The 20,803-nt window shown below is 37.6% G+C and overlaps 1 protein-coding gene across 7 annotated transcripts in view; it reads right to left on the bottom strand.

The window, feature by feature from the left end:
• The window catches only part of ADGRB3 (adhesion G protein-coupled receptor B3), an 806,266-nt gene that overhangs the window by 385,526 nt on the left and 399,937 nt on the right, over positions 1–20,803 (bottom strand). For all 7 annotated transcript variants that reach the window (XM_075861993.1, XM_075861997.1, XM_075861996.1 and 4 more), the window contains 3 exons: positions 15,685–15,879; positions 11,724–11,792; positions 7,515–7,623 (listed from right to left, as the gene is read on the bottom strand). In XM_075861993.1, the coding sequence (XP_075718108.1) occupies positions 7,515–7,623; positions 11,724–11,792; positions 15,685–15,879 (373 nt within the window). The remainder of the gene's footprint in view (positions 1–7,514; positions 7,624–11,723; positions 11,793–15,684; positions 15,880–20,803) is intronic.

The raw sequence follows: 20,803 nt of genomic DNA, 5'->3' as shown, positions 1-20,803 counted from the left end.
TTGAGGTGGAAAATATCCGCCACGTTTCAAGTCATCCTTACAGAAACTTCTATACATGAACTGTGTATACTGTGAAGAGGTAAATTGCTGAAAAGAAGCAGGTTTACAAGTAGTATATACACTATGAAATACAGTAAATAGTGTACAAAGCAAAAAATAAATAAAGCGGTTGCTTTTTTTGCTCTTAATGAATTGTTTCTAACAGGTCATGAGTCAGGATTTACTGGTGAAAATGTGAAGCCATACCATTGACTTTAGTGGTAAATCTCCCTTGTGCCATTAAAATGTCCCTTTGGGCTATGGACCTTTCTAATAGTCATATTTCATTCAAATGTAAATCAATCTATTTTATTGGGTCAGTGCTGATCTGCATTTCTTGAGGGGGAAATCCAAAAAATATGACCCATTGGGGGTACTAGGAGATCAAAATTGAGTATTTCCTGTATAATAAATCCACACCATAGTTGAATGAAGAACTGGAACAAACTCATATTCCTGTAACATCTTGTCCTTGAGATGTAAAACAATATACACTAAAGAGAGAGACCTGATGCCTCACGGATAGTGAATTTCTTTTATTGCGATGTGCAGGCTTGCAATATAAAGTTCTATGTGGCTGGCCAGCAAGCCTCTTTTTATTCTATTTTCTTTTCTGCAGACAAAGTAGAATATTACACCATGAACAGATAAATCAGTATTTTAACTCTCGGTTAGGCTTCCATGCTGTGCGGAGATCAAACTCAAGCTCCAGATGTGTTCAGAAAATGCATAATATAATTAGTGAATTATAAAAATGAAAAAAATTATTTTAATTGGATATAATGTGAATTATTAACTGTATTTTAATTTATTTTGAGATTATGCAAATTACGGTTTCTTTGAATGGTAAAACAGTTAAAGTGGATCTCCAGGATTGCTCCCTTCCTCCTCAGTATGTGAGGCAATTATCTGATCACGTTCTGTTTCTCTATGGTGGTTTAATTTCTTGTAGTTTTACACCTTTAAAACGGAGGATCCAGCTGCCTGTAAATCAAGTTACATTTTCCCGAGCTACTTTACTATCATTTTTATCTGAACAAGACCTTGAAATTAATCTTGCTACTGTATTTTGTTTTTGAGTCGCTCTTTTGTATTTGTTGCTTTTACTTTTTGTTTGACCGCCTGGTATGTACCCCCAGCCCGTTTTCTGATTACATCTTTGTCTCATCCTCTGGCCTGTCACATTCCAACTGCTGTCCTGGTGAGGACCCCTGGCCCTGGTCCTGAATCCGTGCATTCCTCCACTCCAGAGGTTCCTTGCATCGTACTAGCTGCCAATCAGTGACTACTCTGAGGACCATAACCACTCTGACTGGGAAAGTACCTACCTCTTTTTGGGGGTTTAGGTTATAGAATGGGGGGGAATGGGGGGAGTCTCAAACCGATTGTGGCTCAAAGATCCACTCTTTTGGTGAAAAATGTAACACATACATTGACTTGCTGCTACGCTTGTGTTTAGATAAATAGCAGACAATTATCCTTCAAATATCACAACTTAGTATTTGTGATTGTTATTGTCTGGGTCTCATTCAACCTTCTGATAGACCTTTTGCAGCTGTTATTTTTATGTTTTACATAATGGATCTTTTACAGCTCATATAAATACTGGATAATAATAATAGTAGAAAGTCCAGGTAGATAATAGGGCAGCAGCAACTGAGATTTTCCTTTCAAGCAATGCAATGAGCATAGGTAGCAGGATGTAAACCCTGATTGGTTACTATGAAAATGTCAGTCTCTTCAGGGAGTACAATAATTTATATTAACAGTGGGGCTATTCTTGTATACCAAAACTTAATACAAGGTATGGAATTACCACAAACATTGGAATTATTTTGTACTCTTAATTAGGTTGCTACCAATTAACAATACATTTTACTATGAATATTTGTTAATAATTGTGAGCCTCAGGCCCTGTTTACATGGTGTGTATGTGACATGTATTTTGGTGCATTTGAACCGCCAAAATGTGCATTAAAAAATGCTTGATTAAGCTTCCCATTGACATCAATGGGAAAGCATGCTGTTAGTCAATAAAATGCACTTTTTTACGCAAGCGTATTTAAATTGTGCTTTACGTAAAAAAAGTGCATTCAGTTCTTTGGCGTGTAAAGCGTGCCAAATATTCCCATAGGGAAAACCTAATTACATGCATAAAATGTTCAAAATAACCACGCCAAAAGCGCATAAAAAAAACTGTATTTTATAAAGCGATTTACAAAACGTTTAAGCACCGTGTGAACATGATTTTCTACTTCTAGAACAAAAAAATACACATGTAACATTCTTCATGGAAATTAAAATTTACTCATGAGAAAAGGGACTCTAAAAATGATTTTCCATTTGTGTAAAGTGAGCTCTTAAGGAAGATAACTGGATTCCCCCGAGAGAACTTACAATTCTGTAGAAATCTCTAATGATGTTGATGTTAGCATTTTTTGATAATCATGCACAATCACAAGGAAACATTATTGCATTTGTGGAAATTAATTGAAGGACAACTTCATCACAAAGGCTTTCATGTGTTAAAGTAATATAATCTAAACAAATTTGCTTACTCTTATTTCATCTTTTTTCTTTCAGCATGTTACCCAATTGCTATAATGAACGCGAAAGACCCTTTCTACTGCTACGAGAGATTATGTTTTTTAAATTTGTAGATTGAAAGAAACATTATCATTATAAACCAAAAACATACTCCTGGAGTAGATTTATATAACTACCAGCAAAAGCGAAGATCTCTATTTAGGCTTTAGAGGCAAAAAGTGGCATTTTTATTTTTTTTGCAAATTTTGGTTTTTGTTTTGTGTCATTCTGTAAAAATTACAAACAAATCATGATCACCCATACAGAACTGTACCGAATGCACACTCAGTCCAGTTTTGGATTTTGAACACTAATATGGATTGAAATTCAAAGTGTGAATGGAGTCTTAATTCTTTTTGCTGCCAGGGTTCATTTTTACATTTTTCACCTCTGGTAGCCAAAACAATATTCACACTTTTGACATGTACAAATAAAACCTAAATGATAAAACAATCTTATACTAAACCCCCATATAATATATATTTTCTGAAAGTAGACACCTGTCACATTGTTAAAATGACACTCAGCATTTTATATGCACAGGTACCGTTTATGCAATTTTGTGTCAAAGTGCAATTTTCCATAAAAAATTAACATAAATTTATATTTGTGGCTAAAAGTGTTACCCAAGCAGAAAATCAGATGCACCAAGCATCCTACAAAATAAAAGTTCAATATGTGCACAGTTCATAAGGTACATACTATTTATGCCTATGTCTACATGATCATAAGATCACCAGAATTGAAGAGACAAGAATCTGGTTTTAAGATGGAGATTTTAAAAATGTAACAACCTATAAATTATAAGAATTACACATATTTAAAACTTAGTGCACCCCAAACCCTATTTATTTCCTGAAAGTAGACAACCAGATGATTGCAGTTATGTTAAACGTGCTGTTGTCAGCCATGTCTATTTTTACGTAGCTTCATAACAAACAGTAATTATTTTAAAAACTAAAAATGCATAAAAACATATAATTGTGATTAAAAAAATCACATACAAGCAGAGATTTACACACAAAAACAATATAAAAATAATAGATCAAGTTGTGCAAATTTCATATATACCACAAATTCCTACATCAAGAAGAACTTGTGCGCTCAATAATGCTGAAACTGAGGCCATGCAATTTATGGCCCATCATCCACAAATGTGTTCAAAATATGTACTGCACATTGCAAACAGCTACTATGTTACCAAAATTCTACTATCAGAATGCTACTATGCTACAACTTCATAATTTATAGCCACAACCACCTTCCCGACACTTTGTATCAAACAGTGATTATAACCAAAAATTGCATGAAAATTCTAATTTGTGACTAAAATGCATACTCAAGCAAACCCTTTATGCAAACCAAAAACTGTAAGATGTGAGGAGTTTATATATACCACACATGCCTACGTTCCTAGGTGCGTGTGGTAAAGAAACTCCAAAACGGCAAAAATGCACCAACCAACTTTCTCATGCAAATTAAATTAGGGATTATAAAGGAATATAATTTTCCATCCCCCTATACAATCTAAGGCTGTGTTTATATGTCATAGTCAAAGATAATTTTTTGCGATTTTAAAAAAGTTGCGGCAAGATGATTTACAAAATGATGGCAAAATGTGAACACAGCCTAATCAATAATTACAAGTCCCTAAACTTGATCTGTGTTAATTAATACTGCATTTTTTTTAGTTGAACTAGTTGGAAACTATCATTTATGGTGACCGCCAGTGTATGAAAATGTATTTTCTGACTAATGGAAAATGTATCCATTTATTGGAACTGTATTACGCATTCCTCCCTAGTGATAATCATTATCACTGACTGTAGTATGTAACAGGTATCACCCCAGAAACGGTCAGCGGATTTTAAAGTAAAGTTCAGGTATGTACAAGATAGGAACAGTGTAAAATGTACAAACTTTCTTAATGTTTGTGAGTGGTATGAGTGCTTAGTGTGACACCATGTTGGTAAACGCCTGGGTTGTGGAGTCAATAAATGGCCTAATTACGTGCAGAGGGGTGAATATTGAAGATACCGCTCATATTTTCACTCCTTTTCGGAAAAAAAGATAACATGAACAGAAGATCATATTACTCCTCCCCTGGGTCATCTATGGCCATACAGAGACTGGAAAGTGATCACAGATTCTCCCTCTTGCCCTGCATGCTGCCTGCACATCCCCCATGGACCCACTTCTCATCCTCCACACAGGCTGAAGTATATACACAACTCCCAAATATATGCAGCATCCACTTTAAACTGCTCTGACTTTAGCTCTAACTGTGATCTTGTCTGAGCTCGAGCCTTTAGTAGCAAGAAAGTATCAGATATGTCCTTGGCTACTGAAGTGCCTCCCTGTCAGGATGTATGAAATGGAGGGTAAAGAGCTAAGTGGTTAATGACATGGCATGCTCTTTTGTTGTTTCCTCGGTTGTAATGTATGCTTATTCTCAGTATTTATATATTTTATTTGTTTACTGTTTCCCCTGATTGTAAAGTCTTATTCATGATAAATAGTTTGTCTACTATTGTCTATATGGTAAGAAATCTGTTTTTAAAAAAACTTTTAGTTTTTACCAACACACATATCAGTTTCCCGGCATGGTTACTTTAACTAATTGATCTATAAATATGAATTATGTAGATTTCACTATCTATAACAAGGCTTTAGGTATGTCCTTTAGTTTAATACAAAGAATAAGCCAGTGAGTTTATTCATGTGTTTACCTAAAAAGATCTCATAGGAGAATTCACAATTTGTTGTGTGGTTGCTTCATTAGAACTGAGTCATCTGTTTAGTCATGCTTCCCTACTTGAGAACACAAAACTTGGAAAATCCAAAGCAAGGTTTGAACATAACAGAAATTAAGATTTATTGTATATTTTATTATATTGTTTTGTAATCCAAGTAAGTTCTCCATTGTAATTAATTGCATGTACTTTCACTGCTAGAAACTTTATGATAAAACATGTGAACAAGTCAACCTCCACTCCATATCATTTCAGATAGGCAAAAATCTCCCAAAAAGGAAGAAACTGATTCTATCAAGTTTTGTAGACGTAGCCAACCTATATACTCCATTCCAGATGACACCATCTGTGGACATCTTTGTTTCAGTCAGTCAGCTCTTATTGGCATAGAGCAGAATCCTGGCCTGATATGAGAGATGTATCTTTAACAGCCCCACTGGAATACTGTTTCTTCTAAAAGTGTATTATACACCCAAAATGGAAAATTGGCCATAGACTGGAAAATCAGAAGATAAAGCAATAGCCAGAGGGTAGTAATTATATATTATTTCCTTACAGAGATATTGTTGCAGCCATTTTTGCAATAGTTATATCAGGAAGTGCGGCCACATTGGCTGTCACTTTCAAATAAGTTTCTCAGAAACGGATGATGAGTAATACTTTCACTTTGTTACTGATGAACCTGGTTGGCAAAATTGAATTTTTTCCAAAAATAATTCAAAGGTGAGATCCAACAATTCTGCATTTCCTGTTTTGCAAAAATAGCCACGACAACTAAACAAAAAATACTAATATGCCTATAAGTAAATAAAACATCATTACTAAACTTTGGCTGATGCTTTTACCCATTAGGGCATGGCCAGACGTAGCGGATTTCTTCCGCAACTGTCCGCATCAATGCCGCACAGAATCTGCGTTGAAGATTCTGTTGCGGATCTGCCCAAAATAGGCAATAAATTGATGCGGACTAGCCGCTGTGTATTGAGGTGAAAGTGCTTCCCTTCTCTCTATCAGTGCAGGATAGAGAGAAGGGACAGCACTTTCCATAGTGAAAGTAAACGAATTTCATACTTACCGGCCGTTGTCTTGGTGACGCGTCCCTCTTTCGGCATCCAGCCCGACCTCCCTGGATGATGCGGCAGTCCATGTGACTGCTGCAGCCTGTGATTGGCTGCAGCCGTCACTTAGACTGAAACGTCATCCTGGGAAACCGGACTGGAGGAAGAAGCAGGGAGTTCTCGGTAAGTGTGAACTTCTATTTTTTTTACAGGTTGCTGTATATTGTGATCGGTAGTCACTGTCCAGGGTGCTGAAACAGTTACTGCCGATCGCTTAACTCTTTCAGCACCCTGGACAGTGACTATTTACTGACGTCGCCTAGCAACACTCCTGTAATTACGGGTGCACACACGTAGTCACCCGTAATTATGGGTGCACACACGTAGTCACCCATAATTACGGGAGCCCCATTGACTTCCTCAGTCTGGCTGTAGACCTAGAAATACATAGGTCCAGCCAGAATGAAGAAATGTCAAGTTAAAAAAACAATACGCTCCGCAGCACACATAACATGTACATGACATCTGCAGACTTCATTGCGGAACTTAGAATCTCCATTGAAGTCAATGGAGAAATTCCGCAATGAATCCGCAAACAGTCCGCCACACCTCCGCAACAACCATTGTATGCTGCGGACACCAAATTCTGCACTGCAGCCTATGCTCCGCAGCGGAATTGTCCGCAACGTGCAAATGAACCCAACCACAAAGCTGTGAAAGGCAATGGAGAAACGGGTCCGCTGCGGATTTCCACTGCGGAGTGTCCGCAGCGGAATTCCAGAGCAATTCTGCTACGTGTGGCCATGCCCTTAATGTCTGATAGAGCCAGATATGGCAATCCCCGAATAGGGAAAGGGGGGGTGGTCATGTTAATTTTTTTTTTTACTCATGTGTCAATTGTTAGTTTGCATTTTAAAAATGAGGAAACTAATGTTTTTGTTTTTTTTACTAAGCATGTCCAATAATAAAAACCTAAATACGACAATGTAGAAAGCACACTTTATTACATTCTTTCTTAAATAAAACAAAAGAGGCATTGTTTTTGGAAACAAATATTACATCAAAAGTTGATTCTTACCTACATTTCCTGTTGTGAGATAGGAATTTTGAAAATCCATCATTCCCATTCCGACAATGTGTATAAAATCTTCAATGACCTGCATCAGTTCTATCGAGCCTGGGTAAATCTAGAATTAAAGATTACAGTGGCAATAGCAGACAATAGGTTACATAAGCCAGACAGACATGACCTTGCTGCTGAACGTCCAGCAGAACATCCAGTACTTGGTTGCTAACATAAAACATGTTATAGTAGCCATACTTTTGAATATAACTGTCCATTGTAGGCCAGTAATATAATTTATGATAAATATTTAGACCGGGCTCAATCACTGACAACCTTAATATTGTTCTCACAAAAGCAGCTGCAATTCTGCAGATTTTGTGAGACATCGGAAGCTGCCATACATCCGATCCATATATAAACCATAATTACTGGTTTGTTGCATAGACAATTAATTTGAAGAGGATGTGCTAGCCTCTGCAGCTGCACTTTATCAGAATGTAGTCCACATCTTCCATACAGAAGCTAACATTTCATAAGAAAAGAAGAGGCTACACAGCAAATACTAAGAGGGTAAACATACTTTGCAGTGATAACACTGGTATCTTTTAGTACAGGGTCTCACAAATATAAGAGTAGAAGGTACAGTGCTGTTAACTGGCTTTTTCCTTGCTCTAACACTGCAAAATAATTGTATTGGGATCAACAAAGCAACCGGTTCTACGGCACTACACATACTTGTTTCCATGACAACTCGGGATGCCTTGCAGCGGACTCATATGCTTAGACAACAGCTTTATACCTTTGTTTGGTACTTTACATTGATTAGCATCTATGCTCATTTCTTAGATTTGAGACACATTGCATTCAAATATAGCTGTCAAATTAATGTGTAGCATTAACAAAAATTCCCCAAAATCCAAACATATTAGCTTATGGTAATTTTAGTAGTTTCAGTAATTCAATTTTATGGAGTCATGAATCAGACAGGCATATTCACAGCTTTTATGCCACCATACACCCTTCAAGAGATGTATTGGTAATAATATAAATGAAGAAATATTTCAAACATATTAAACAAATCTACAGAGAAACAGCTGCTTAATGGGCACCTAACTGAATAGGCTTTAGTACAGCAAACAAATAAGTACTTTGTGGTAGCATTAATTATCAAATCTATAGAAAGTCTAAGGGGAAGTTCCAACTTTGAAGTCATTTTAATATGTCAGGGGATTGCATTGGGAGCAATTACCTAATTACTATTACCTAATTGTTCCCTTATGAGCAGGAGTGATACAGACAATAGAGAAGAACAGCTGAGGGGACATTCATTTCCCTGTGGCTGCTATTCCAGCACCTTCAGCAGAGTATAATCACCATGAGTGAATAGGAATTGATGTATTGGAAATCATAATACACTATTCTGTTGTATTCATAAAGACAGCGCTCCACCCCACTCAACCGGCCCTCCTTACCGAGTTTGGTGGCTGATTGCTGTGTAACTGCATACATAGCAGCCCATCAATTACCAAAGAGAATGGTGGGGGAGATGGGGAGAGACGGGGTAAGCATTGGGGGAGGTGGGGAGAGGCGGGGTCAGCATTGGGGGAGGTGGGGAGAGGCGGGGTCAGCGCTGTCCTCATCAATACAGCGGACTCCTAACTATTAGTCCACTCAATTCTTTGATCACCCTTATTATCCAAACACATAAAAATTAGTTTTGTGCCGTTTTCTTTAATGAGACCTGCCCCTGCATTATGGACCTGAATGGACGTGCCCCTGCATTATGTTGCCCTTAGCTAGGGCAGGATATTCAGCTAACAGATCAGACTTAATATTTAGATAGAACTGGAAGAGGGTCACCTCAAAATGTCTCACTTGTAAAGGAAGATATTTTGATAATAGATGTATATGAACCAATTGCTCACACCACAGGTTTCTAATATATTTGTTAAAGTGGTTTCAGTCTGGTACAAATGATATACCTGCCTGTGTATAATTTTAACATGTTTCATTGCAACATTATACTATACATTAATGCAAATTTCTACTTAGAATAAGCCCTGTCAAAATGCCATCTTAGGGCATATGAACATTAAAGAGTTGGGTTCCCCCCTTGGGACCCCCTCCTCCGATAAAGGGGCTTTTTCTCTGATGGACAGCACAACCATGTATTACATAACTATTCTATCTTAGACATTGAGAAGCTCTCTAATGCAAAATGTAAAAACATCATAAAACATCATCTAGGTAATTGTGACCCTTCTTGATTTTTTTCGTCCTGATTGAAAGGTTTGTGCATAAAACCTTAAAACAGGAAGTTAGAAGAGAACTTTACACCATGCAAGAAAATATAAAAGTAGAAGCTTTCAATAATAATTATGCTTTGCAGACATTAATTCGACCATATATAACATTGCTATGAGAACAGCATTCTTAATATTACTGAAAGCGTACCTTTAAAGTGTTGCTAAACTACTGCAAAGGTCAAAAGTCCCAATTTAATTTCTTGCCTCAAAAGTTCATACACGATCCTTCTCATGCTAGTTAGAATCAAGAAATGTTAAATTTCCCTAGGCTATTTTTCTTCTGGGTGTTCATAAGTACGGCATTAAGAAAATCAGCTCAATGTCTTAGGCCTCATGCACACGAACGTATTTTTTTCCTCCTGTAAATACTGGCGTAAATACGAGTTCTTGGTCACACGTATTCGACCCGTATTGCACCAGTATTTACGGACCCTTGCCCGTAAATACGGGTCCGGTGTCACCAGTATTCCACCCGTTTTCAATGCAAAATTGCACTGCACTAATCGGCAGCCCCTTCTCTCTATCAGTGCAGGATAGAGAGAAGGGGCAGCCCTTTCCGAGGTAAGAGTAAAAGAAATTCATACTGACACGTCTTTCTCTTGACATCCAGTCCGACCTCCCTGGATGATGCAGTAGTCCATGTGACCGCTGCAGCCTGTGATTGGCTGCAGCGGTCACATGGGCTAAAACGTCATCCCGGGAGGCCGGACTGAAGGAAGAAGCAGGGAGTTCTGGGTAAGTATGAACTTCTTTTTTTTATTACACGTTGATCTATATTGTGATCGGAAGTCACTGTCCAGGGTGCTGAAAGAGTTACTGCCGATCGTTTAACTCTTTCAGCACCCTGGACAGTGACTATCCCCTGATGTCGCCTAGCAACGCTCCCGTAATTACGGGTGCATACACGTAGTCACCCGTAATTACGGGAGCCCCATAGACTTCTATGGGCCTGCCCGTGCCGTAATTACGGCCAGAAATAGGACATGTTCTATATTTTTCAATGGCACGGGCACCTTCCCGTAATAGAATTCTATGGGCCCATAATTACGGGCCGTAATTATGGCCCGTGATTACGGGCATTTTTACGTTCGTGTGCATGGGGCCTTATACAGAATAAAACCCATATGCTAGCAAATTCATATCTATCTATCTATCTATCTATCTATAATCTATCTATCTATCTATCTATCTATCTATCTATCTATCTATCTATCTATCTATCTATCCATCCATCCATCCATCCATCCATCCATCCATCCATCCATCCATCCATCCATCCATCCATCTATCATCTATCTATCTATCTATCTATCTATCTATCTATCTATCTATCTATCTATCTATCTATCTATCTATCTATCTATCATCTATCTATCTATCTATCTATCTATCTATCTATCTATCTATCTATCTATCTATCTATCTATCTATCTATCTATCTATCTATCTATCTGGCTATCCTGTAACTATAAATATACTATGCTCTTAATACTGCAGCTCAGCCTTGATTACTTGAATGAACTGAGCTGCAAATACAAGACAATGTCACACTCATACTGTGATGTACACCACTTTGCCTGGATAAACATTGAAAGGCCTCTCCATTCTGTTGGCCAGTGGGGTCCTTGGGGTCTAACCACCACTGATCATACATTAATGGACTGTCCTAAGAATAGACAATCTTATAAAAGACCATCATGTATACATTTATATCTATAGTTATACATAGTACATAGTATATAGTGTTTGAATAAGCATTTCCATAACTGAATCATTTAACTTGAACTTCATATTCAAAAAAATTCAAACAATTTGCCACATTTTTCTCCCATCGCACAAATCTTATACAATGTGAATCAAATTAATAAAAAGGCTTAAATAATTAAAGTCAATTAAATAATTATACGTGTCTTACCTGTTGTGCATCTTCCCACTTTTCTTTGTTCTCTTCATCCAGAAGGTTGCTAACTATTTGAAAGAAGTTCTGGAAAAAATAGATGTCATTATGCAAAAAGTGATAGGCAATTATACATATTCAAGTTAAACATGAGTAACGTATTTAATAGAAAATCTACACAATACATAACGTCTGTAAACCTCTCAGCTGAGGGTAATGTAAAATCACAGAACATTGTCATTTATACATCTCATTGTATTAACATTTGTCTTCTGATGGTACAAAATTTCCTTTACTGTTGAATATGTATTTTTTTTTACTTGAATATACACATTTCTGTCAATAACAGTGGGAGCCACGTCGTATCACTAGTGTAATTTATACAGATACTGCAGAATCTGCAGCATTATTGGTAACCTGGAAGGAAGCCTCTATAACAGGACAAGCTTGTTGTGCATACATGACATTTATGGTGCACATAGCTTCCATAAAAAGTTTATATATATATATATATATATATATATATATATATATATATATATATATAATACACTAGACAGCCAATTCCACTTTTGCTTTAACATTTCCATTGCACATTAATATATATGATACTTGATGTGAAATGCACATGTGTTAAGCCTTTTACCACTGAACTTGCAAATATGTCTTTATTTTGCCCAAAAAATGTAGCAGAGCTGAATCTGTCACTAATTGTTCTGCTATCATGACACACTTTGTTAAGATTACTCAATAGCTTTACCTGTTTTCTTATGAAAAAAACCTCAGATAGCACAGCAATATCACGAACTGTGCCAAACTCCGCTCTGCTGCATTGAAACATTTCAATTGTGCATTCATATGTACTTATAGCTCACGCTGTTATTACTAAGAATTTTACATTTTTTTATATAGATTCTTGGTTGATATGGTCAGTAAGCCTATACATACACATACATACATACATACATACATACATACATACATACATACATACATACATACATACATACATACATATAGCTAGTGTAGTGTAAGGATAGCCCTCAATATTCAGTACAATCTTCTGTCTCTTGCTCACTGCTACACTGGTTTGTGATAGGATCTTATGATTACTAGTTATACCTGGGCCTCGATGCATCTCATCCCTAACCTTAACTGTCATTACATATAATAAAAACATGATCCCAAAAGTTGAGAAAGTTGACTGTAGTAAGTCAAGGTACATACATCCATGAACTTAAAGGGACTACTGTAGCAGAAATGTATATTAAATGCCATCTAGTCCGCCAGATTAGGAATACCTTTTACATAGCAGCTCTCTGTCCTGGCTCATAAGTGGGCGGGCAAGCGTAGGATCCCCTATATGGTGATCATATGCCCTACTAGGCATGAGACATAACCTTTAACCCACAAACTTACCTTTTCATTATTTAATTCAAAGGTGTAGAACATTTTTTAGAAATTAACATCATTTTGTTACTATTTCTTGTGAGCGCCTGTAGCCATCATGAGTCTAATAATATTATAAAAGCTGCTCTATATTACAGAATCAGCATGCTAGAAAACAAATACTAAATGGCCTCTTTTATTTATTTTGCCATAATAAATGTGCTATTGCAGCGTCACCTAATAAATCAATGAATATATGTTGGACCGTATTTGCAGTGCTTCCAGAATGAATAGGATGAAGAAATGTTGACATTTGGTCCATGCTGAAAATGGAATGAGAATGAAGTGTAGACGCATCATTTACCGGCTAATATAATGTAACCTGAAGTGTACTGACATGGAATGACAATTTGGTCCATTGCATTTAATGGCTTAACAATGTGTTAACACAAGAAGTGTACATGAGACTGAATGTTGGCATTATCTGAACTTTTTTGTTCAACATTATAGCACAAGACTTTTTCCTTTTAGTTTTCAATTCAGAAAGACATTGTTTTCAACAGCAGAACGCATTTGTTTTATCATGAATTTAGATTACGGTTCCCTTGATAATGCCTTCAACATTTTTGTACATGTGGAATACTGAAATTTTCAAAGAACCACAAAGCATCTGTTGCAAGCGGAGTAAGATATTCTTAAAGGTCTCACAGCAGCTGCTGATTGGGAGGGAACATTGAATAACATTCACATACGCATACGCAGATCAGGCTTTAGATACTATAGCATGAGGGAAAACTGAGTATAGACACAATGATGGAGCAATGTGTGATGGCCACTAAAGACCTTCTACAACCTTTCTATCCTCGAAAAACAAATGGGTTACATGAAAGCAATATGTTTATGATAATATATCCTGATATTGGATCTTAGACAACAGAATAGTGCAGGCAGCCGTACATTTCTCCTGCAGTGGTCGCTAAAGGAGACATTCTGTATTAAATGGTTCCCATTCAAATAAATAGGCAACCCAATATAACATGGTTACGATGAGTCTTCCAAAGCAGCTCAGGCACTCTGGCTAATAGACAAGCTCCTGAGTAGAAGTCTACCCTCTGTGATGTCCATATACCATAATGGGGCAAAAATACATCATCTGTATGAGATTGCACTAATATCTCTTTATGTAGGTTATCCTTTCATGTTCAATCAGCAAAGAGGTTGTCCAGTTTAGAAGGCCCTATTTTTTTATTCATTAATTTTTAAGTTAATACAGGGGGTCCTTATCTCTTGGCCAGAGTAGAGAGCATGTGAAATGAGCATCTGAAGGACCAGCCCTGTCCTGCGTTACACAGACCACCCATTGATATAAATGGGCATCATGTAATGCTTAATTTCCCCTGTGGTGGCGCTGCAGGAAAATTGAACACACTGCCAGGTTTCCCCACAGATAACAGCTGATTTCTGGGGGTCCCAGCTGGGAGACACTTTGTGATCTGCTTATTGTGAAGGAGTGTCTAAAGTGGAGAATCCGTTTAAAGGATGAGTGTCGCGAAAAAATTTTTTTTATATCAATTTGCTTTTAGCGTTTTATTAAAAAAAAATTTATTTATTTGTGTGTTTGTGTTTTACTTTTATTTATTTTTTCACTTTTTCTTGTCTATGGGGGCTGCCATTTTTTTTCCATCTCTGTATGTGTCGATTAACGACACATACAGACATGGAATACGGCACATACAGCCCCATAGTGAATGCGCATGCGCCGCTCCCACACAGTCCAAATTGAAGGTCTTCGGCGCCATTTTCTTGTGGACCGGAAGCCGTGGCCGGACAGTAAGATTACTATTTCCGATGGCGGCTTACGGACTTGTGCACTTGGAGCGGAGGGAGCAGACAGAGCGGACGGACCGGAGGGAGCGGCGGCGGCAGGAGCAGGTAAGTTAGGTCTGTGTATGTACGTGTTTTACTGTGTGTTTACTACTGTATGTTAATCTACTAGACTGTGTGTTAGCTCGAAAAAATGGCGACACACAGTGTAGGAGGTTTCACCGTTCAATCCCCTCCTTTCTCCTGGCACTAGCCAGGATAAAGGAGGGGGGATTCTGTGAGCTCACTAGAGCGAGTGTGTATTCTCAAATTTTGCAGCATAAAGCAATGTGGTTGCTTTACCACATGCCAATGCTGCAATTTTGGGAATTGCTCCATCTAGTGACCAGCACTGGGAAATGTTATAAATTAGAATCTAATTTATAATATTTCCTGACTCGTGAAAAAATTAAAAAAATTCGAACAATGTTTAATCACTTATACACTAACTGTTTAACTAGCGACACATTACCTTTAAGCAAGTGATGCTTTTCTGACAGTTCTGTGAGATGTTTTTCATGTCATGAAATAGAAAATAGTGGTGTTCTAGGTATGTTTGGTACAAAAATAAAAATGATAGAATACGTTTTTGATGTCTTATGTCTGTTTTTTAACTAAATCCTAATCAACTAGGTTATTTTTCAGAAAAAGTGGAAAACAACAAATATAGCACAAGAAAATAGATTTTGTTGTATATCAAGTCAGAAATGATTGCTTCATATCTTACCTGCACTCCATCAGATGCGGGGATGTAGCTCGCTCTTTTGAAAGTGTCTGTGACATTTCTAAGGATTTCCACCGAGATCAGAAGATCCCCAGCATAAAAATGCTTCCTCTGAGTTAAATCAAGCAGTGTTTTAGTCACCTGAGACATTCCTTCCCCTGCAAGCATTCTTTGTCCCTTGGCAAGATGTTCTTTAATCTGTTCGATCAAATAGATGGCATATATTTAAAATATGACACTTGCAAGATTGAATGTTAAAACCAGTACATAACATATAATATTTGGAAACACTTTAGCATGCTGTATCTGTCTAGTTTCTACAAATCTTAAAAACAATGTTGCTTTTGTGTGTAATCATATTCTCTGTCTTTTTCTTTTTTTTCTTTATAATGTTATTGTTAGAAGTGGTCTTTTGGCTAGTCGTAGTATTCCAATAATAATCTACTGGGCTTCAACGAAAAACAGATTCCCCACACTTGCACTACATGAGTGAGCAGCCTGTATTCTTAGAAATGGACTTCAGACACAGACGGCAGATTATAATAGCTTGAGCCTACAGTGCATTACCAAAATACAAGACGCTATAAATCACAGCCTACATGGTCTGCAAGGCAATGTGTAAGGGTTTAGAAATTCAACCAAATGCTGCAGATACATTTGAGATCTTTTCCACTTTTAAAGAGACTGTTACTGATAATATAATTACTAGTATTGAGGAATGGTAACTTGTAAAACCTTCTAATGTATTCTTTATTGTTAGTTAAAGTGTAACTATTGGCAAAACCTGAAAATTGTACTTGCCGGTATGCTTCAACTGAAGTCTGTGCTGGCCCTTCCAACATAACACTGTCAAGCCGTAGCAGGAGTCACATGGCAGATAGCATTAGAAATACTTCAACTGCCAACTACCACTAAAGTTGTTCCTTGTAGTATTTCCTATGTTGCCTGCCAAGTGCCTCATGCCAGTGATGCTTAGTTGTTATGTGGACATGATCATCTGCAGCCTAGTAAAGGACAGCAGGTAACCTCTCAAATGGCAGCAGTAAAGCTTTGGGGAGATGTAGAGCTCCATGAGACCAATCAAATTAATTTGAATAACATATACCATTATTTACAATGATGACTCTATTGTGACGCTTTTTGGCATGTTGAATATTTCAATAGAGGCAATGTCAATATTGGAACTCTACTAGTGGAATAACTAGAATTAATGCCTAAAAAAAACTGCTAAAATTATCATCATCATTACCATCATCATTATTAACATCATTGCCAGCGGTCAAATCTTTAGAGTAATAATTCAGAATGGCTAAAATATACATCAAAAACAAATGCTAAGAAAGAAGTGGAAATCTAAGCTTATAGCAAGCATGGAAGATATCAGAGAAGTCAGTCAAGAGATATATACACAGTCGAGTCATATTATTATGATCACATCCTTCCTATGAAGGAAGTGATGTGTTGTGGCTGGCTTGGTGTGTATATAAGGTGTGTGACAGGCTGTCCGAACACATATCACTCGTTGTTGCCATGGGTAAAAGTGGCAATTTATCAATGTTGCAAAAAGAGATGATTATTTGTTTTCGGGCCAATGGTGGCAGTATTTCTCAAATAACGCAGTTTTTGAACTGTTCACGTGCTGCTGTAGTGAAAGTGTATTGTGAGTGGACAGATGGCACAATTGGGAATAACCGTTGTGAAAACTGCGGAGCACAACGTGCCATTGATGTGAAAGGTGAACGTCGGCTACAAAGGTGCATGAGGGCTCAATGACACGCTACAGTGGAGCGGCTCTCCGTGAAAATCAACCATGGGGCTACCAGACGTGAGTCTAAAACAACAGTTCAGCAAACCCTACTGCGTATGGGGCTCTGAAACTGCTAACAAATGTGCATCAGAAAAAAAGGCTTCAATTTGCACGGCAACATCAGAATTGGGCCACCGATGATTGGCAAAGGGTTGCCTTCTCCTATGAGTCATATTTTCTGCATCATCAAACGGATGGACGTTGGCATGTCAGGCGAGAAACATCAGAGAACAAACACCCTGCAAACATTGTTGAAGGACACAAGCTGGTGGCGGCAGTGTTATGATCTGGGGAATTTTTCCATGGCATTCTCTGGACCCATTCATCCATGTGGAAGGCACTCTGAACTCAATTTGGTTATGAATCCATCGTTGGATGTCACGTCCACCCATACATGCTGTTTGTCTTGCCTGGGGCAGATGGAATCTTCCAGCAAGACAATGCGACATGCCACACGGCTAGAAATGTTTGAAACTGGTTGGAAGAGCATGACCAAGACTTCCAAGTACTTCCCCGGCCCCCTGATTTGCCAGACTTGAACCCAATTGAGCATCTGTGGGACCACCTCGATCATCTTGTTCGCTCCATGGATCCTCCCCCATGTACCCTCCAGCAAATGTGGGATGCACTGCAGTCAGCAAGGCTCCAGATACCTGAGACAACCTGCCAGCATCTTATTGAGTCACTCCCAGCCCGTCTAGCTGCTGTCCGTGCTGCACGCAGCGGTTACTTTGGATATTAGCTGGTGGTCATAATAATGTGACTCGACTGTAAATTGATATGCTGGTGATTCTTAGTTTCCTTTTCAAGATTTCCCCAGTGGTAATTGCCATCGAGATTAGTGGTGTGGACATAAACCTAAGTAAATCCATCTCAAAGTTGGATTGTCATGCAGGGATTTTATAAGAGCCAAAAATGTGTTTCATTTAAACTAAAAATAAGAAGTTCCCCTGCAAAAAAAATACTCCAGTAATAGCATATGTAGCATAATCCACGTGTCCTTAATATATTCTCATGAGGTAGAGTGTCACTTCAATGCTGATTTAAAAAATTGTCTTGATGAAGTGTTAAAAAATATTTTTTTTAAAAATCCTTACTTCATGGGATGTAGTCCCTTGGAGTTAAATGACCATTTTCCATCATTCTGTGCCAATGTACAAAACACAAAATACCTTGCACTCAGGGCTGCTTTAACCTTAGTCATACGGGGCACCTTTAAGACCAACTCTCTAAGGGAATTTGCGTTGCTTTTTTGTATATTTTGTCTATTTTGTACATATGCAGTAGATAAACATGTAGTGTTCCTTAAATTTGTATTAAAAAAAGGTTCTTTAGCAGCTACAGCGAATGTAACTCTCTCCCGTCGCTAGACTGGCTATTTACAATGGGAGAGGATTATTTAAAAATGGTGCCCGCTCAGAAGCCAAGCGAGCGCCATAGCAGGGACACAGCAGGGACCCAGCGGCAATGGTTGCGATCAGAGACATCTCTGATCGCAAGCATTTAACCACTTAGATGCCGCTTTTGTTTTCCTATAATAAGTCATTTATTATAGGAAAAAAATGAAAACGTTAAAGAAAGTACACATATTTGGTATCACCGTGTTCGTAACGACCCAAACTATGAAACTATAATGTTATTTTTTCTTCACGGTGAACGCCGCAAACAAAATAAACTGAAAACTATGTCAGCATCGCTATTTTTTGGTCACCACCCCTCCCAAGATATAGAATAAAAAGTGATCAAAAAGTTTAATTTACCCCAAAATTGAACCAATAAAATCTACAACCCGTCCCGCAAAAAACAAGACCTCCCAAAGCTTTTTTGACTGAAAAATAAAAAAGTTACGGCTCAGAATGTTGGGTCTCAGAAAAGAAATTATTTTAAAGAAACGTAATTTTATTGTGCAAACGCTGCAAAACGTAAAAAAAACTATACACATATGGTATCGCCGTAATCGTACCGACCCGCAGAATAAAGTAAAACTTAATTTATTGCGCACGGTGAACGCTGTAAGAAATAAAGAATTTGAAGAGCCAAAATCACTGTTTTCTGGTCACCTTAGCGCTAATAAAGATCCTGTGGGTTCCATACCCCTAGAAAAATTCCTTGAGGGGTGTAGTTTTCAAAATAGGGTCATTTTTGGGGAGTTTCCACTGTTTTTGTCCCTCTGGGGCGTTGCAAAACCAGCATGGCACTGAAAACCAATCCAGCAAAATCTGCGCTCCAAAATCCAAAAGGCGCTCCTTCAACTCTGAGCCCTGCTGTCGGTCCAAACAACAGTTTATTACCACATCTGGGGTATTGCCATAATCGGGAACAATTGCTTTACAAATGTTGGGGTGCTTTTTCTCCTTTATTCGTTGTAAAAATGAAAAAATTCCATGTTTCCACAGAAAAAAAGGTGATTTTCATCTTTACAGACTAATTCCACTAAATTCTGCAAAAAAACTGTGGGGTCAAAATGCTAACTATGCCCCTAGAAAAATGCCTTGAGGGGTGTAGTTTCCAAAATTGGGTCACTTTTTCAAGTGTTTAGGTACCACAAGACTTCTTCAAACCTGACATGGTGCCTAAAATATATTCCTAAAAAAAGGAGGCACCAAAATCCACTAGGTGCTTCTTTGCTTCTGAGGCTGGTGCTTCAGTCCATTAGTACACTAGGGCCACATGTTGGATATTTCGAAAAACTGCAGCATCTGGGCAATAAATATTGAGTTGCTTTTCTCTGGTTAAACCTTCTGTGTTACAGATTTTTTTATTACAAATTAATTTCGGCAAAAAAAATGAAATTTGTACATTTCACTCTACTTTGCCTTAATTCCTGTGAAACGCCTAAAGGGTTAAAATACTTTCTGAATGTGGTGTTGAATACTTTGAGGGGTGCAGTTTTCAAAATGGGGTGATTTATGGGGACTTTCTAATATAGAAGGCCCTCAAAGCCACTTCAGAACTGAACTGGTCCCTGAAAAAATGGCCTATTGAAATTTTCTTGAAAATATGAGAAATTGCTGCTAAAGTTCTAAGCTTTGTAACGTCCTAGAAAAATAAAAGGACTTAAAAAAAACCGATGCAAACATAAAGTAGACATATGGGGGATGTTAACTAGTAACGATTTTGTGTGGTATTACTATCTGATTTACAACCAAATACATTTAAATTTAGAAATATGCAAATATTTGCACATTTTCGCTAAAATTAGAAGTTTTTCCACAAATAAATATTGAATTTATCGACCAAATTTTTTCACTAACATAAAGTACAATATGTCACGAGAAAACAATCTCAGAATCGCTTGGATAGGTAAAAGCGTTC

This window comes from Rhinoderma darwinii, chromosome 4, assembly GCF_050947455.1.
Source record: "Rhinoderma darwinii isolate aRhiDar2 chromosome 4, aRhiDar2.hap1, whole genome shotgun sequence".
NCBI lineage: Eukaryota > Metazoa > Chordata > Amphibia > Anura > Rhinodermatidae > Rhinoderma > Rhinoderma darwinii.
This window is presented reverse-complemented; position numbering and strand designations above follow the sequence as displayed.